The sequence below is a fragment of the Olea europaea genome, chromosome 17, assembly GCF_002742605.1.
Source record: "Olea europaea var. sylvestris chromosome 17, O_europaea_v1, whole genome shotgun sequence".
NCBI classification, from domain to species: domain Eukaryota; kingdom Viridiplantae; phylum Streptophyta; class Magnoliopsida; order Lamiales; family Oleaceae; genus Olea; species Olea europaea.
In genome coordinates, this window is record NC_036253.1 from 5332463 (window position 1) to 5348864 (window position 16402).

The 16402-nt window shown below is 32.2% G+C and overlaps 2 protein-coding genes across 2 annotated transcripts; one reads left to right on the top strand and one right to left on the bottom strand.

Moving 5' to 3' along the window:
• The first annotated feature begins 225 nt into the window (after positions 1–225).
• Positions 226–10005, top strand: LOC111366152 (uncharacterized protein C4F10.09c). Its single transcript, XM_022986840.1, has 16 exons — positions 226–1044; positions 1649–1724; positions 2023–2142; positions 2473–2548; positions 2763–2831; positions 2913–2993; positions 3619–3690; positions 4220–4312; positions 4515–4667; positions 5444–5527; positions 5651–5794; positions 6561–6650; positions 7157–7239; positions 7462–7821; positions 8713–8935; positions 9175–10005. Exons 1-16 carry the CDS (start codon positions 375–377, stop codon positions 9769–9771), a joined length of 2991 nt encoding a protein of 996 aa, XP_022842608.1. The 5' UTR covers positions 226–374; the 3' UTR covers positions 9772–10005.
• Positions 10006–10129: 124 nt separating this feature from the next.
• Positions 10130–11026, bottom strand: LOC111366153 (17.4 kDa class III heat shock protein). Its single transcript, XM_022986841.1, has 2 exons — positions 10699–11026; positions 10130–10622 (listed from the first exon to the last, which is right to left on the bottom strand). Exons 1-2 carry the CDS (start codon positions 10897–10899, stop codon positions 10365–10367), a joined length of 459 nt encoding a protein of 152 aa, XP_022842609.1. The 5' UTR covers positions 10900–11026; the 3' UTR covers positions 10130–10364.
• Positions 11027–16402: the final 5376 nt, after the last annotated feature.

Consider the following 16402-nt stretch of genomic DNA (forward strand, 5'->3'; position numbering starts at 1 on the left):
TTTTACTACATTTGCCTCAAATTTTAATCTAAGCATTTAAGTTAATAAAAAATATCACGATTAATGCCTTCACAAATTTTTCTTAGCACTTACTACATGTTCGACTCTTCCTAAATGCTGTGCAAACGAGTTTCACACGACGATTTAATGGACATGATAATGCTATAATTTTAAAAAGTGGAGGCACGAGTGCGATAAATAATAGGTGGGAGGTATTGGCATAACACCTACAAAGATTGGGACGCCTATTGGAATTTACGCCCACTCTTTTACTTCTTCGCCGTGCCATAAACCCTACGCTTGTTTCTACTCGAGAATCTCTGGCTTTTGGCCGTATCTTGCTCCTTTCTTTGAGCACCCACACCTCTGTTATCATGGGAAAAATGCGGGAAACGGATCTAGACCACATCCAATCCGACGTTGCATCGTTTGCATCCTCTCTCGGCTTCTCCTCTGCTCCCTCATCCTCATCCGCCGGCTTCAATGATTCAGATTTCCGTAAAACTGGTCGTCTTAAACCCCATTCCGGACCAACCAAAAATTCCTATAGAGAGAAAACTAAGATTCCACACGAGAAAGAAAACAAGAGCAGAGCCAAAAATAACAACAAACAGAACAATCCCAAATTCGGCGTTAAATCACCTCAAATTCAGACCCCTGGTTTCAGTAACGGTAATTTATTGAAAGAACGTGATAATAAATTTAAGAATCTCCCGAAGCTTCCGTTGCTGAAAGCTAGTTCAATGAGCGTTTGGTACAAAGATGCTGCCTTGCTGGAGGAGAAAGTGATAGGGGATAGTAAGAGAATTGAGTTCAAAAGTGTGGATGAATGGAAGGGTTTGGTGGAGGAAAAGAAGGAGTTGAGCCAGCGTTTGATGTCCCAGTATGTCCATGAGTACGAGTCATCGCGAGGCCAAAGTGGGGATATCAAGATGCTCATTGCCACACAGAGGTCAGGGACTGCTGCGGATAAGGTGTCGGCGTTCTCTGTCTTGGTCGGAGATAACCCTGTTGCTAACTTGAGATCGATTGACATGCTTCTGGGTAAGATTCATGTTATTTTCTGGTATTCGTAATTTTTGGTCTGATTATGTAAAATGGTGTTGCTTAATTGACTAATTATGAATTTTTAGTTGCATGATGGAATATTTGGCAAATTGTTACACAGGATTTCAGAGGAGAGGTTTAGGCCTTTCCGTGACCTAATAGGATTTTTTATAGGCAAATTCTCTTTTGCGTTTAAGGACCTACTAAGCTAGTATATCTTCAATGATAATGATTGACAGATATTACTACTTCAATGAATATATATCAGTTTGTTGCTTATACATGAACATATAGAGTGCTGAAGAATCAATGGGTATATTAAAAAATTGGGCTATATTGAGGAAATTTTTTGGGGACATAAGTATCGAAGTTTGAGTGTTCCTTACTGAAAAGATATAAGTTATAAATGGTTGCTAGCAATGTAGGAGATTACTTTTGTACTGCAATGGTAGAAACTGAATGTGTATCAGGCATCTTATGCCCCATCTGACGTGTTACAAACTCATAGTAGCTGATTGTTACTTATGTTTAGTTGTCGTGTTAATTTCTAACATCAGTTTGGTGTTTTATGAGACTAAGTTTTGAATAAAATGACATGCAGGAATGGTGACATCCAAAGTTGGTAAACGCCATGCTTTGTCTGCCTTTGAAGCACTCAAAGAACTTTTTATATTGAGGTCAGCACCCTTTCTTTCTGTATGGTTGGTTCAATTTAAGATTTGATCCCCCTGGTGGACATTTTCTTTAATTGTTAAATGACAATCAGTTGCAATTTCGTGTCTTGATAATTGGTTCTGGCTATTCCTTCTTGAGCTGCTCCCGCCTGTTAGTTATGTAACCATAAATAAAAAGTTTGTTTTCAATTATTGGCCATGTATTATATGCATACAAAAGGGCATTTACTTGCCTCAATGTTCATTTAGCATCTCAGTGGCTTCATGCCATATTTAACATTGTCTATTATTATTCTGCCAGTCTATTACCAGATCGTAAGCTGAAGACTCTTGTTCAGCAGCCTCTAAATCATCTCTCAGATACAAAAGATGGTTATTCTCTTTTACTCTTTTGGTATTGGGAGGAATGCCTAAAAGAAAGGTATTTTTTTATTTACTTATTCATTTCCATTGATGGTATGCTATGTAAAATTTAAGTGACACCTATAAGATTTGTTGGACTAGATATTGGGAAAAATATCCTTCAAATTTCTTTCATATTTTTAATAAGATTCCAAATCTCAGTATTAATAAAATCGACGTGTTTTGTTTCTTGTCCACTGTACTTGATATTACAAGTCCCATGGTTAAATGAAAACAAGAATTTGGGATTTTGAGAATGTTATACTCTCGGGAATTTTGGTACTCATCAAACAATTAGATCCCCATTTGATTGACAACATTCATGTGGAACCTACTGGATGAATTACAGGTATGAGCGCTTTGTTTCTGCTCTTGAGGAAGCATCACAAGATGTGTTGGATATACTAAGAAACAAGGCATTGAAGGTTGGATTTTAATCTTCATTTTCGCCATTATTGTAATGGTTTATGCATCTATAATGACTCGGGCGCATTTTCTTTGCTCTTTATAAGTCACAAGTACCTGAGGAATATTATTTCCTTTCATTTGAAGGAAAAGATTGAGATCTCCCAATCCCATTATAGAATAACAGTGGTTATTATGTTATGTTTAATTCTCATGTTTAGCACCTGTGTCCAGACCATGTATACATTGCTGCGAAGCAAATCAGAGCAAGAGCGTCGTCTACTCTCTGCATTGGTAAACAAGGTAAATTTGAGCTTTTGCATTGGACGACATTGAACTCAATGAAGTTTCTGAAATATATTCTTATCTTCTTCTTGCCTATAGCTAGGACATCCTGAAAACAAAGTTGCATCTAATGCTGATTATCACTTGGCAAATCTTTTGGCTGACCATCCAAATATGAAGGTAATCTTTAGCGCTTTAATTATTTTTATGAGGCATTTCAAAGCAGATTTATCTAAGCTATTTTATAAATTAGGCACGACTTTATTTGAACCACAACTTCCCTGTTTCTACTTTAAGAATTTGACGACTGAATCAAGTTATATTTTTTCCTTTCTAAAATTGAATAGTTGATTGTCTGAATAACGAGTGATATTTTGGAAGTGGTATGGTTCATGGCCGAATATATTCAGTTTGATTTGCACGCTAACTTGAACCGTAATGAAATATTTAGCTTGTTGCCTGTTGTGATATATATTAGTTCTTCTGCATTAGCTAACATTTGTAATGGAGATTCTAAATGAAGTAGAATTAGGAATCGAGTTCGACTTAAAGTAGATTTGATTATTTTTTATTAACTATGATTGTATTGATTAGTTTTGTTTAACGTTTTGATAATTGATAAGTTTGTGATTCCTGTTCAATTATTGATTGGAAGCTTGCTTGCCATTATTGAATAGAAATCTTGAAGCTGACAACCTTGAATTATTACTTTGTTTGTTGTGGATAATAATATGCTGATTTTAGAATAATTTTTCTGTTGAATTTTTGCAACATTAACTTGTTGAAGGTTTTCTTAATATAATAGGCCGTGGTGATTGACGAAGTGGATAATTTCCTTTTCCGACCTCATCTTGGATTAAGAGCAAAATACCACGCAGTAAGTTGATATTCTATTGTCGCCCTTTCTCCCCTCACCTGCTAATATAAGCACATTCTGAACGTTCTCTCTTTAGTTTTTGCCTTTTGAGGTGTAATTAGGTTGTCTCATTGCAGTAGCAGTGATGCTTCGATATCACGTTTGCATTTTTTGATTGTTATAACTTAAAATGATATTAATATCTTCTTTCTCTTGCTTTCTGTGAAGTTTTCCTGTTGAAAGTTACTTGAAGATTAGTGGTTTCTGAAACTTCTATGCTGCTATTTAACTTGTTTCTTCCCCTTTTGGCTTATGATGTGATATAAAATTATTGCTTCCCTAGATTTCATGACATTGGACTAGTGCAAATGGTCCTCATCTCCTTCTTTTAGAATGCACTATTAGTTGTTTTATCTGTATGAATGTGCGCTCATTATAGGTGAGGATGTGTAAGAATTGATATGTAAACTTGTTAACTGATTGCTGTTCCTTTATTCACAATGTGTTGAACCTGCAAACCTTATTTGTTTTGATTCCTACCAATTTGCAGGTTAACTTTTTGAGCCAGATTCGTTTGAGTCACAAGGGTGATGGACCAAAGGCTGCAAAACGTTTGATAGATATTTATTTTGCTCTCTTTAAGGTATTGGCCGAAGATTTTGCACTCATTGACACTATTTATATGTCTAAGTTGTACGTTCCACTTTCATCCATATTCTTTATAGGTTCTACATGCCACTTTCATTTATATTCATTCTGGACTGATTGCATGTCAATTTATTGTGCCCTTTTTTCTTTTTCTTTTTCACCGGAAAGATTTAAAGTATTTGAATCCGCCTTTTCAGGTTTTAATTTCCAAGGCCAGTAAAGGACCATCTGTGGCCAAGCAAAGCAAAGATGAGAAAAAATCTTCCAGCTCTTTGAAAGAGAACAAACCTAAATCATTGTCAGAATCGCATATTGGAATGGATTCACGGTTATTATCAGCTCTTCTAACGGTCGGTATAAACTGTTTCCTTTCTACTACATTGGATATTTAATAGTGGACATTCATAAGGACTGTTGAGCTGAAACTTAGGGGTTCAGTTTCTTTACTTATTCACAGACTAAGCTTGATTGTGAAAGTCGATAGGATTTGTTTCTTAACTTCCAAAAAAGCTAAAAATTCTTGTATCAGCGATGATGCTAGATTGCTCGTAGTCTGTTGCTTCACTAATTGTATCTGCTGAATGACGCACCTGGTTAACTAAATCAAATTACCGAATTGAGCCCATTGTAATTTGGTACTTATGATCAATCATTGTTGGGTACAGAACACCAGCTGCACACCAAATAAGATTTTATCGATGATAAGAAGCAATCTAGAGAATAAGGGAAGCCCCTAGTGTCTAACCCAATATGATCAAATCTATGCTAAAATGAAATCTAGAAGAATGGCAATGCCCATGAATTCAGAAACTGCAAAAAATGGTTAAGTCTAATGTAATCTAATCCAGTATGGAAGGTTATGTAACTTCTTCCAATTTTGGGTGGCCGATAGTGATGTTCATCTTATTTGGTGAGTGGATGACTTCATGTCTCAGCATGTTTCAAACAAAATGCAAAAGTTAATTGGTCTTGCTTTTCATTTAAAGTCTTCTCTGAATTTATGCCAAGTGAGTTAGTGCCTTCTCTTCATTCTCATAGTTTCTGTTTCCAAGTTTATTATTATATTGTGGTTTGGGATGAACAGTCTAAAATATTATATAACCGCATCACCCTTCTTCTGTTACAGGGTGTTAATAGAGCTTTTCCATTTGTTTCTGGTGATGAAGCTGATGACGTAATAGAGGTCCAAACTCCGATGTTGTTTCAGCTGGTATGTCTGGCAATGCTTGGAAATCTATTTCTTTGTGTCACACTAATGGATGAATGGTGTCGATTTTATTGTATGGACGTTAAACTAGATTTTCATCTAAATTACATGTATTTTGATTTTCAGGTTCATTCGAAGAACTTTAATGTGGGAGTTCAAGCATTAATGCTTCTCCACAAGATTTCATCTAAAAATCAGATTGTTAGCGATCGTTTTTATCGTGCCTTGTACTCAAAACTCTTGCTACCAGCGGCTATTAGTTCTTCCAAGGTTAGCTAAAATATCTAACTTTTTTGATGTGGTTCTCAATCATGGTATCTCTTTCTTTTGATTCCTTGAATCACGAACACTGAGCAAACAGTCTACTCTATAAATGTGTGAAAATTTTAAACTTCCTCCTATCTAACTAGGTTTCTTGACGATAACTATATTCTAATTTACATCTTTCCTTTTATGATTGTAAAACCTGACTTTAGAATTTGAATTTTGTTGAACCAACCAGCTCATAAATAGCTTAAGCTCTTTGATAGGGGATGCTTATTTATTAAGATTTAGTCTTCAACATATTGCCTCATATGCACGCGACATTTATTTATTTATTTATTATTATTATTATTTTTTTTTATCTATGTTACGTGCACAATTTTTTAAAATGGGTGGCGGCAAAATAAAACGACTTTTCCTATTTTGACACAACTTTGAATCACCTCATCTAAAATTTAAGCTCTTAAAGAAGGACAACATTTTGTTGTTAAGATTTTGTATTCAGCAAATTTACTTGCAAATTATGTTTGATAAACTTTCCAAATGGTTTTCCAGGCTGTTTGTTCTATCTACAGATACACTTGTTCTATTAGAAACCCTCTCTCTCTCTTTGTGATGTTATGATTACTGAATTGCGCATATTGAATAATTTGGAGTCTAGCCTGGTCAGAATGACCATCTTTTATCCTTTTTTTTTTCCCCCTTTCCTGGAGTCCAATTTGTATGTGGCTGATAATGTTTTGTTCTGTGTTCGGATGCATATAATGTGTAGGAGGAATTGTTTATAGGTCTCATGCTGAGGGCAATGAAAAATGATGTTAACATAAAGCGAGTTGCTGCATTCTCGAAGCGTTTGTTGCAGGTTAGTGTTTAAATGCATTTTTTTTTCCGTCATACTTGTCATGTTAATTTTTCTAGAGCCTGCCCCATGAAGCTTTATTATGTGTTCAGATATAACTTGTGGGCAGATAGATCAATCTCTGACTTCTATTTGCTTAGCTTCTGTTTGGGAAAGCTGTCTTCTATTTTTGTTTTAACATTTAAGTTAATCTCTATGAGAAAATATTCAGTATGTGAGGTCATAAGTGCGATCAGAGTGGAAACTATAGGGATGGTTTTCTTCCAAATTCGAACGATGAAAGAAGACATTATGTAAGAAAGGAGAAAAAGGAAAATCCTTATTGTCAGGAACTCCAAAAAATAAGCATATTCGGCTTATTCGTTTTCTTTGAAGCTTTATTTCCGGATAGGACAAATCATGATTACTATTGTCAACAACACCAATCTAATTGTGTATTTACTTCACTAAGCCAATGAATATTAATCTGCTTGTTTATTTATATTGATTGCCCTACTACTATACACCAGGTTGCTCTTCAACTGCCACCTCAGTATGCATGTGGTTGCCTTTTTCTCCTCTCTGAAGTTCTCAAAGCACGCCCACCACTGTGGTAAGTCTAGTTTCAGTGAGGATATTATTATTATTATTATTATTATTTTTTTATTATTATTATTTTTTTGAGTTAGAAAGGTTTAGCCTGGGAGCATCTTTCAGCTTTTTCGAAGTTGCCTTTCTTATGGGATTTCAAAAACTTTTCCAAATTAATTCACTTACTTTCGAAGAAAGTACTTTTACTTTTATTTAAAAAGCTTTGTTACTCTTCATTATGCAGGAACATGGTACTTCAAAATGAGTCTGTCGATGAAGATCTTGAGCATTTTGAAGATATTGTAGATGACGACAACAAACAAGCCAGTCTTGTACCAGATAACGAAGGCAAAGTTTCTCAAACCAGCAATGAGAGCGATAGTGATAATGATTCAGCACTTGATAAAGGTGGTTCTATGACTGCTGGTTCTGATGAAGACGATTTAAGTGAAGCATATGGTTTGCTTGGGAAATATGGTGTAGATGAACGCAAAGAACTGAAATCAGCGTCTGATAGTAAAGGAGGCAACCATGTTCAAAGAGGAAAAGATAGCCTGATGTTGCCTGGAGGATACAACCCACGCCATAGGGAACCTTCTTACTGGTAATTTTCATTTATCCTTTGTTTGATTTGAATGTGTTGAGCTTGAGCTTTTGACAATCTGAGAATCACTGATAGTCACTATGATTATAATAAGACAGTGAAATGTAGGCACGGTGGTTTAATGGAAAGTAGTTATATACCCCTTGATGGCGTTCAAGTAATTTATTCTTCTGCATAAAATTCAAAAGATGTTTTTAAATACACTAGGCGTCAAACTTAGATCATTGCACTCTCAGACATACTATGCTGTGTGGCGAGCACTGGAAATTAGTCTTCCACCTTTTGCTTGAGAAATGCTGTGTCCAACATCTGATTTCTGGCTAAGCGAAAAAGGAAGAAAAGGGGAAAAAAAAAAAAGCATACATGCCTACTGGGTTGGAGAAAACTATGATGTGGTTGGCAGCTCTACGATTGAAATCAGAAGAAACGGAGGTTTTTAAGCTCAATCGATTGTGGAGAGTACCTTTGTTGCATTCTGGACAAGATAATTGAATATTTTTCTCCTTTAAATTGAACACTTTGTATAATTATGCACTTCAACCTGACATTTAATAAAATATGATGGTATCATTTCGATTCTCTACTTAAATGCCTTAAACTTGTCTTGATTATTCCCCCATTGTGCAAGCACATCAACATTCTTTGCAAATCTTACACAAATCATTGTCTACTAAGGGATGATATCTCCTTTATCTACCACTGAAAGAGGAGAATTTTGTTTCTCACTTCTGGTAGAATATGTAGTTACCAACTTAAATTACAGAACGACATGCTCAGTTTGATTAGGATGCAGCACGTGCATTTTATTTTTCTCATGTTTAATATTATTATATATTGGCCTTTTAATTCATATTTATTGTTCTGATGTTGAATTTCATTATTGAGTAACAGCAATGCTGATCGGGTTAGCTGGTGGGAGCTAATGGTTCTGGCTTCACATGTGCACCCGTCAGTTGCTGCTATGGCCAGAACCCTTCTTTCTGGGGCTAATATTGTTTACAGCGGAAATCCACTTAACGACCTTTCACTCAGTTCATTCTTGGATAAGTTCATGGAAAAGAAACCAAGGCAAAGTACATGGCATGGCGCCTCCCAGATTGAACCTGCCAAGAAGGTTTGTTCACCTACACTTTTTTTTTGTTTTGTTTTTATTTTTTTTTTGGGGTACGGGGTCTAGATCTTCTCACTGGATGCCTTAGTAAGAATCCGATTAACTTGATATGATAATCATAAGCTTTCCACTTATAAGTTCAATTGGAGGGTAGAACTTATTTGTATTGCTGTTATCACAGTTTGATTTAATAATTGTTTTCTACAACGGTACTTTGCCTTACACTTCTTAAATCTGTCCAGCTTGATATGAAAAACCAGTTGATTGGACCAGAAATAGTGTCATTGGCCGAAGAGGATGTGGCCCCAGATAATCTTGTTTTCCACAAATTCTACGTGAATAAAATGAATTCCTCCAAGAAACCTAAGAAGAAAAAGAAGAAGACAACTGATGATGAGGCCGCTGAAGAGTTATATGGTGTGGATGGTGATGATGAGAATGAAATTGACAATGAAGAAGAGATTGAGAATGTGTTGGACTCTGCCAATCCTACGTTTGAAGTAGACGGTGATTATAATTATGACGATTTGGCCAAAATTGCAAATGAAGATGATGATGACTTGATTGGCAGAGGCAGTGATGAAGAGGACTTCCCCTCAGATATTGCCAATATGGATGAAGGCGTGGACGAAGACATTGCCTTAGGCGAAGCAGATGATGAAAGTGACATAGATAAGGGCTTTAACCATAAGAAAAAGAAGCAAAAATCAAATAAACATTCTGCAGCATCTCCATTCGCCAGCCTTGATGACTATCAACATTTGATGGATGATTCGAATTCAGCAGAAAAGACATCCACCAAAAAGAGAAGTCGTAAGGGGAAGAAAAAAGTGTCTTAGTGAGTCCATATTTTAGTTTGCAACGCAATGTTACATTGCATGAGAATTGTACCTTCAGGTAAATTTTGACTCCAAAACATTTAAATTTAATATTGTGGGCTGGTACTGATAGGTATCTTGGGACTCTTTCTTCTTTCCTCCCATAATTTGGTTTCTATGGTCAACCAAACATGCCTTGTTCTCTTTCAAACCTGATTCAATGATAATGTAATTTAAGAGCATGTTTGGAAGTAATTTTGAGAATTAATTTTTTTGACCGTTGGGATAAAAATAGAATTCATTTGTGAGAAAAGAAGTCAAATATGACGACTAAAATAATAAAATAACGATCACAAAATTAATTTTTTGAGCCAAAAAATAATTCCCAAAACAGGCTGTAAGTTTCTTTAAAATGTTTCATACAGAAGAGTAGAACTTCTAAGCATACATCAGACCCAAATTAAAGTTGCAAAAATTAAAAATTACTCAAAACATGAGCAGTGTGACCTCTAAAGTACATATAAAATAAAAAGCACCTTACTTCAAATTAAAGCTAATACAAACGAACCTTTCATAACAAAGTGGATTTGTCTCTAATAAAATCTACACATCTATTAAGAGACTTTAACCTCAACTATTTTGGCCTTGGGTGGCGGTGGCAGCTTCTCCACCACCACAGTCAACACCCCATTTTCACATTTAGCAGTAATGGTTGATGCGTTACAACTATCAGGAAGTCGAAATTTTCTCAGTAGCTTCTGGGATGTCTTCCTCTCTAGCCTTATGTACTTACACCCTTCTTCTTCCCCATCTTCGCGTTTCCTCTTCCCATTACTCTTGATTACAAGTGTATTCTCATCTTCTACTGTAACCTGCAAACAATCCCAACAAAACTTAGAGCAAGCATCTCTAAAATATGAGATGGTTCTGAAAAAAGAAATAAGATACCTGAATATCAGATTTAGGAAGGCCAGGAACATCCACGTAGAATATGTATTCCTTGGGAGTGTCAAGAATGTCCACTGCCGCTGGAATGGTAGAGTTCTCATCGCTTTGATGTGGGCGAGAAGAAGAAGAAGAGAAACTTATTTTCTCAAGGGTCTCCGGGAAATTGAAGAGATGGTTCATTGCATCCACAACAATGCTCATTTTTGTGCCAAAAGATTGACGAGAATTATAAATCCACTTTTGGACGAGAGAGTGGCGATTGAGTTACAGAGAAATTGGAAATGAGTTATGGGGGTATTAGTAGGGAAATTAAGGAAAGTTCGAGATTACTCCATCTGTTATCCATTTAGTTCAAGAAAAGTCTGGAAAGGGGTTTCCAATTGAGTGACACCTATCAAATTATAAATCTTGAGTCAGCAGCAACTGGGACCATTACCACCGGTAAAGTTTGAAAAAATATTGAAAGGAAAGAACACGTTTGAGAGTGATTTTTTTTTTAAAAAATTTTGATTTTTTGATCGTTATTTCACTATTTTAGTCGTTATATTTGATTTTTTCTCTGGACATTCAATCTAATTTTTTTCCTAATGATCAAAAAATTAATTCTTAAAACCACTCTCAAACATGCTCATAGCATATTGTATTAACTAGGAGTTTGAGTTTATTTCATTTTTATTGAAATGGTCCAACATCCTGTTCAATTCAACTACATAGGACAGACCTATATGATTGTGTTGTGTAGCGTGTGTTTGGCAACTTTTAATTCGTCAAAACGATTTTTTGTACAGCATATATGGGGTAGGTTATCAAATACAACGTTGTATCAATTTCAAATCACGAGTTACTACTGAACTTTAATTTTAAATCCAAAATTTTTGCTATGCCAAAACAACCCTCCAATTTCTTGTGTCTGCATGTCGAGAAAGATAATTTTGCAAAAAGAGCAAAGTAGTAAAATGAAATTGTGGCAATGAGGATAGAATTGAAAAATCAATTTCTTAATTGATTGTCTATGCAATGAAAGGATTAAATTACGTGTCAGATAGTGCATAATCTTTTTATTCACAATTTATTTCTATCTATTTATAAATTATTCCCAAATTAAGGCTTAAACCATTTTGCAATTTAATAATTTTTTAAGAATTCAAACCTTTTATTTTGTTCTTTATTTATTACTAGAAACAGTAAGAATAAAAGACAAATATAAATATTATTTAAAAATATATCTTCAGCGTGATAATTGAAATTTAAAAATGTTAAATTAGCAGTGTATTGAAAATACTTGAATTAATAAAAAATAATTTATGAGAAAGCTAGAAGAAGAGAGAAAAATTAATTGCTTGGATAAAAGAAAAATAGAAATTATAATTTTAAAGATTTATAATTAGTATATAATGTGTTAAGTAATGTAAAATATAGACTATTTTTGATAATTTTTAATTAGAGATATTTTTTAAAATTTTTAGCCAAATGACAAATTTATAAATATTTCTAGTTTTCTTTCAAAATGTGTATTTCGTAATTTTCATGTGCTCGATTATTTAAAAAAGGGTAAAAAAGTTCATTTAAAAGCAAAAAATTGGAGATGATTATCCCTACTATATAAACAGGGGAATGTGGAGATACTGCTGAAGTGAAAAGTGTTTTAATCCATTTTATTTTATTGTAGCATTTTTATTTTTATTTTTATTTTTTTTTTTCAAGTGGGGGAGCAAAAATGACGCTGTTTGTCTTAGTATGTATTTTATTATATAGTGTACCTCCAAATTTATTGTAACATGCAATTTTCCTTACTTCCCAATAAGTCTCATCTCTTCATTCTATGCTCAATAAAAAAAAATTTTAACTCAGTATATTTCTAAAATGTAAAGAGTTAGTTATAAGTAAAAAAATTGTTTCAATTTTTTTAAGTGTAAAAAAAAATAAAATTATCATTGTAGTTAGTTATTATATGTAAAAATATATTAGCTCAAAAAAAAAAAAAAAATCTCTCTAACTCTTTGTGCACGGAGACTCGTAGTCATCATGCATGGTTTTTTTTTTTTTTTATAACTTTATAAATAATTGATTTTTTTATCAATTTAAATTTCTTTTTAATTATTTTCTCTTTCAAATAAAACTTAATTTTTCAGTTTTAACGAAAAAGTTCCTTCTAAGTTAAAGAAATTGAAGAGAATTATATATATATATATATATATATAAACGACGAAAAAAAAATGTAAATTAAATTTCTGTCTCCGTGCACGGAGATTAATAAAAGTGGGAATGTGGAGATATTGTTGAAGTGAAAATGTTTTAATCCATTTTATCTCGTTGTAGCATTTTTATTTTTATTTTTTTCAAGTGAGGGAGAAAAAACGACGTCGTTTTTCTTAGTATATATTTTATTATACAGTGTACCTCCAAATTTACTGCAGCACGCAACTTTCCATACTTCCCACCAAGTTTCATCTCTTCACTCCGTGCTTAATAAAAAAATATTAGTTCAGTATATTTCTAAAATGTAAAGAGTTAGTTATAAGTAAAAAATTTGCTTCAAGTTTTTTAAGTGTAATAAAAAAAAATTATCATTTTAGTTAGTTATTATATGTAAAAATATATTAGCTTAAAAAAAAATCTCTCTAGCTCTCCGTGTCTCCGATTTTTTTTAACTTTATAAATAATTATTTTTTTATCAATTTAAATTTCTTTTTAATTCTTTTCTCTTCCAAATAAAACTTAATTTTTCAATTTTAACGAAAATGTTACTTGTAAGTTAAAAAAATTGAAGAGAAAATAATTTTAAATTAAAAAAATAATAATAAATAAATAAATAAATAAATACACACACACACAGATACACTGTCTCCGTGCAGTGTCTTCATGCATGGAGACTAATAAAATGAAGAATGTAGAGATACTGTTGAAGTGAAAAATATTTTAATCTATTTTTATTTTTATTTTTTTTTTCAAGTGGAGGAGCAAAAACGGCGCCGTTTGTTTTAATATATATTTTATTATATAGTGTACCTCCAAATTTATTGCATCGCGTAACTTTCCATACTTTCCACCAAGTCTCATCTCTTCACCTAGTGCTCAATGAAAAAATATTAGCTTAATATATTTCTAAAATGTAAAGAGTTAGTTATAAGTAAAAAATTTGCTTCAAATATATATATATATATCATTGTAATTAGTTATTATATGTAAAAATATATTAGCTTAAAAGAAAAAATCTCTCTTACTCTTTGTTTTTTTTAACTTTATAAATAATTGTTTTTTTATCGATTTAAATTTCTTTTCAATTCTTCTCTCTTCCAAAAACTTAATTTTTCAGTTTTAACAAAAAAGTTACTTGTAAGTTAAAAAAATTAAATTTCTTTCATGCATGGAGACTAATAAGAAGGGGCATGTGGAGATACTGTTGATGTGAAAAATGTTTTAATCCATTTTATCTCACTGTTTCATTTTTATTTTTATTTTTTTTCAAGTGGAGGAACAAAAACGAAGCTATTTGTCTTAGTATATATTTTATTATACAGCGTACCTCCAAATTTACTGCAACACGCAACTTTCCATACTTCAAACCAAGTCTTGTCTCTTCATTCTGTGCTCAATAAAAAAATATTAGCTCAATATATTTCTGAAATGTAAAGAGTTAGTTATAAGTAAAAAAAATTGCTTCAAGTTTTTTAAGTGTAATAAAAAAAAATTATCGTTGTAGTTAGTTATTATATGTAAAAATATATTAGCTTAAAAAAAAAATCTTTCTAACTCTTCGTGCATGGAGACTCGTAGGTTCCATGCATGTTTTTTTTTTTAACTTTATAAATAATTGTTTTCTTTATCAATTTAAAATTCTTTTCTCTTCCAAATAAAACTTAATTTTTCACTTTTAACGAAAAAGTTACTTGTAAGTTAAAAAAATTGAAGAGAAAATAAAAAAAAAGAATTTTAAATTGAATATATATATATATATATATATATATATATATATATATAATGTAAACTAAACAATGCAAATATAAAAAAAACAAAAAAAAACAAAAAATTCTTCCGTTCAGGGAGACACTGTCTCCTTGCATGGAGACTAATAAAAAGGGGAATGTGGAGATACTGTTGAAGTGAAAAATGTTTTAATCCATTTTATCTCACTGTAGCATTTTTATTTTTTTAAAGTGAAGGAGCAAAAACGACAACATTTGTCTTAGTATATATTTTATTATACAGTGTACCTCCAAATTTACTGCAGCGCGCAACTTTCCATACTTCCCACCAAGTCTCATTTTTTCACTCCGTGCTCAATAAAAAAAATTAGCTCAATATATTTTTAAAATGTAAAGAGTTAGTTATAAGTAAAAAATTTGCTTCAAGTTTTTTAAGTGTAATAAAAAAAAATCATTATAGTTATTTATTTTATGTAAAAATATATTAGCTTAAAAAAAATCTCTCTAACTCTTCGTGCACGAAAACTTTCCGTGCATGTTTTTTTTTAACTTTATAAATAATTTTTTTTATCAATTTAAATTTCTTTTTAATTCTTTTCTCTTCCAAATAAAATTTAATTTTTCAGTTTTAACGAAAAAGTTACTTGTAAGTTAAAAAAATTGAAGAGAAAAGAATTAAAAACAAATTTAAATCGAATATATATTGTAAACTAAACAATGCAAATACAAAAAAAAAAAAAAAAAAAATTAAATAAAAAAAAAAAAAAAAAAAAAAAAAAAAAAAAAAAAAAAAAATTAAATATCTCCGTGCACGGAGACATTAGTCTCCATGCATGGAGATAAAAATTTGTTTTCTATTATTATTATTATTTATAAATAATTATTTTTTTATCAATTTAAATTTCTTTTTAATTCTTTTCTCCCCGCTATATAAAAAAGAGAATGAGAAGTTACTGTCGTTAGCAACAGTTAGTTATTCTATTTTATTACACTATAGCAAAATCTTTTTTTTTTTCGCATCATGGAGTAAAAACAACGTCGTATTGTTGATTGATACAGTGACATTTCATTTTTTTTTATATATCTTTTTACCTGCATTTACAGTGCACATTCACTGTTCAAAGTGTTTGGTTGCAAGCTACTGATTTTTGTTCATTGATACATTTTCAATCAAATTTGACTAAAATTTTGTAAAAAATGACAACCTTAAAATTTCTCTAAAAACCAGGAGGTTGGAGTTCTTAGTTTAAAGAAAAGAAAAGAGAAAAAGGGAAAAAAAAATTCGAACAGGGAGTGCACTCTCCATGAATGGAGAGCGAACACTCCGTGCACGGAGCAATCTATGTTCAACACCTATCTATTACGTGCCTCTAACTCCCCGGCTTCTCTTCAAAATATTGATCATCACAAGGAAGAACATAATATCAATCATGAAAAAGCTGTTCAAGCATCAGATGTGAACCTTTAGAATGCGAAGCGTGGAAAAGAATCAAACTCTATCTATCAATATTAAACTAAACTATCAAAGATTAAACCTTTCGCGTGCAAGAAATAGAAGTTCTTAACTTTTAAGCTGCAAAATCACAGGGAGCACTGAAGAACAAAACCCAGCAATATATATAAAAGATATGCCCACAACAAAACCAAGAAAGCTCTAACTTGTATGAAAGAAATAGAAATTCTTAATTTTTAAAATGTAAAAAATGGTGGGTAGCCAAAAAGAAACCAGACACTTAAAATGGAATAGATTTAAAATATATACTGGCAAGTAAACCCAG

Bases quoted from the DNA above. Each gene is read 5' to 3' on its own strand.
- LOC111366152 (XM_022986840.1), top strand. From the start codon at position 375: ATGGGAAAAATGCGGGAAACGGATCTAGACCACATCCAATCCGACGTT. The intron at 1,725-2,022 runs GTCAGCACCCTT...TTATTCTGCCAG, and splicing joins AAAGAACTTTTTATATTGAG to TCTATTACCAGATCGTAAGC. The intron at 3,691-4,219 runs GTAAGTTGATAT...ACCAATTTGCAG, and splicing joins TAAGAGCAAAATACCACGCA to GTTAACTTTTTGAGCCAGAT.
- LOC111366153 (XM_022986841.1), bottom strand. From the start codon at position 10,899: ATGAGCATTGTTGTGGATGCAATGAACCATCTCTTCAATTTCCCGGAG. The intron at 10,623-10,698 runs GTATCTTATTTC...GATTGTTTGCAG, and splicing joins TTCCTAAATCTGATATTCAG to GTTACAGTAGAAGATGAGAA.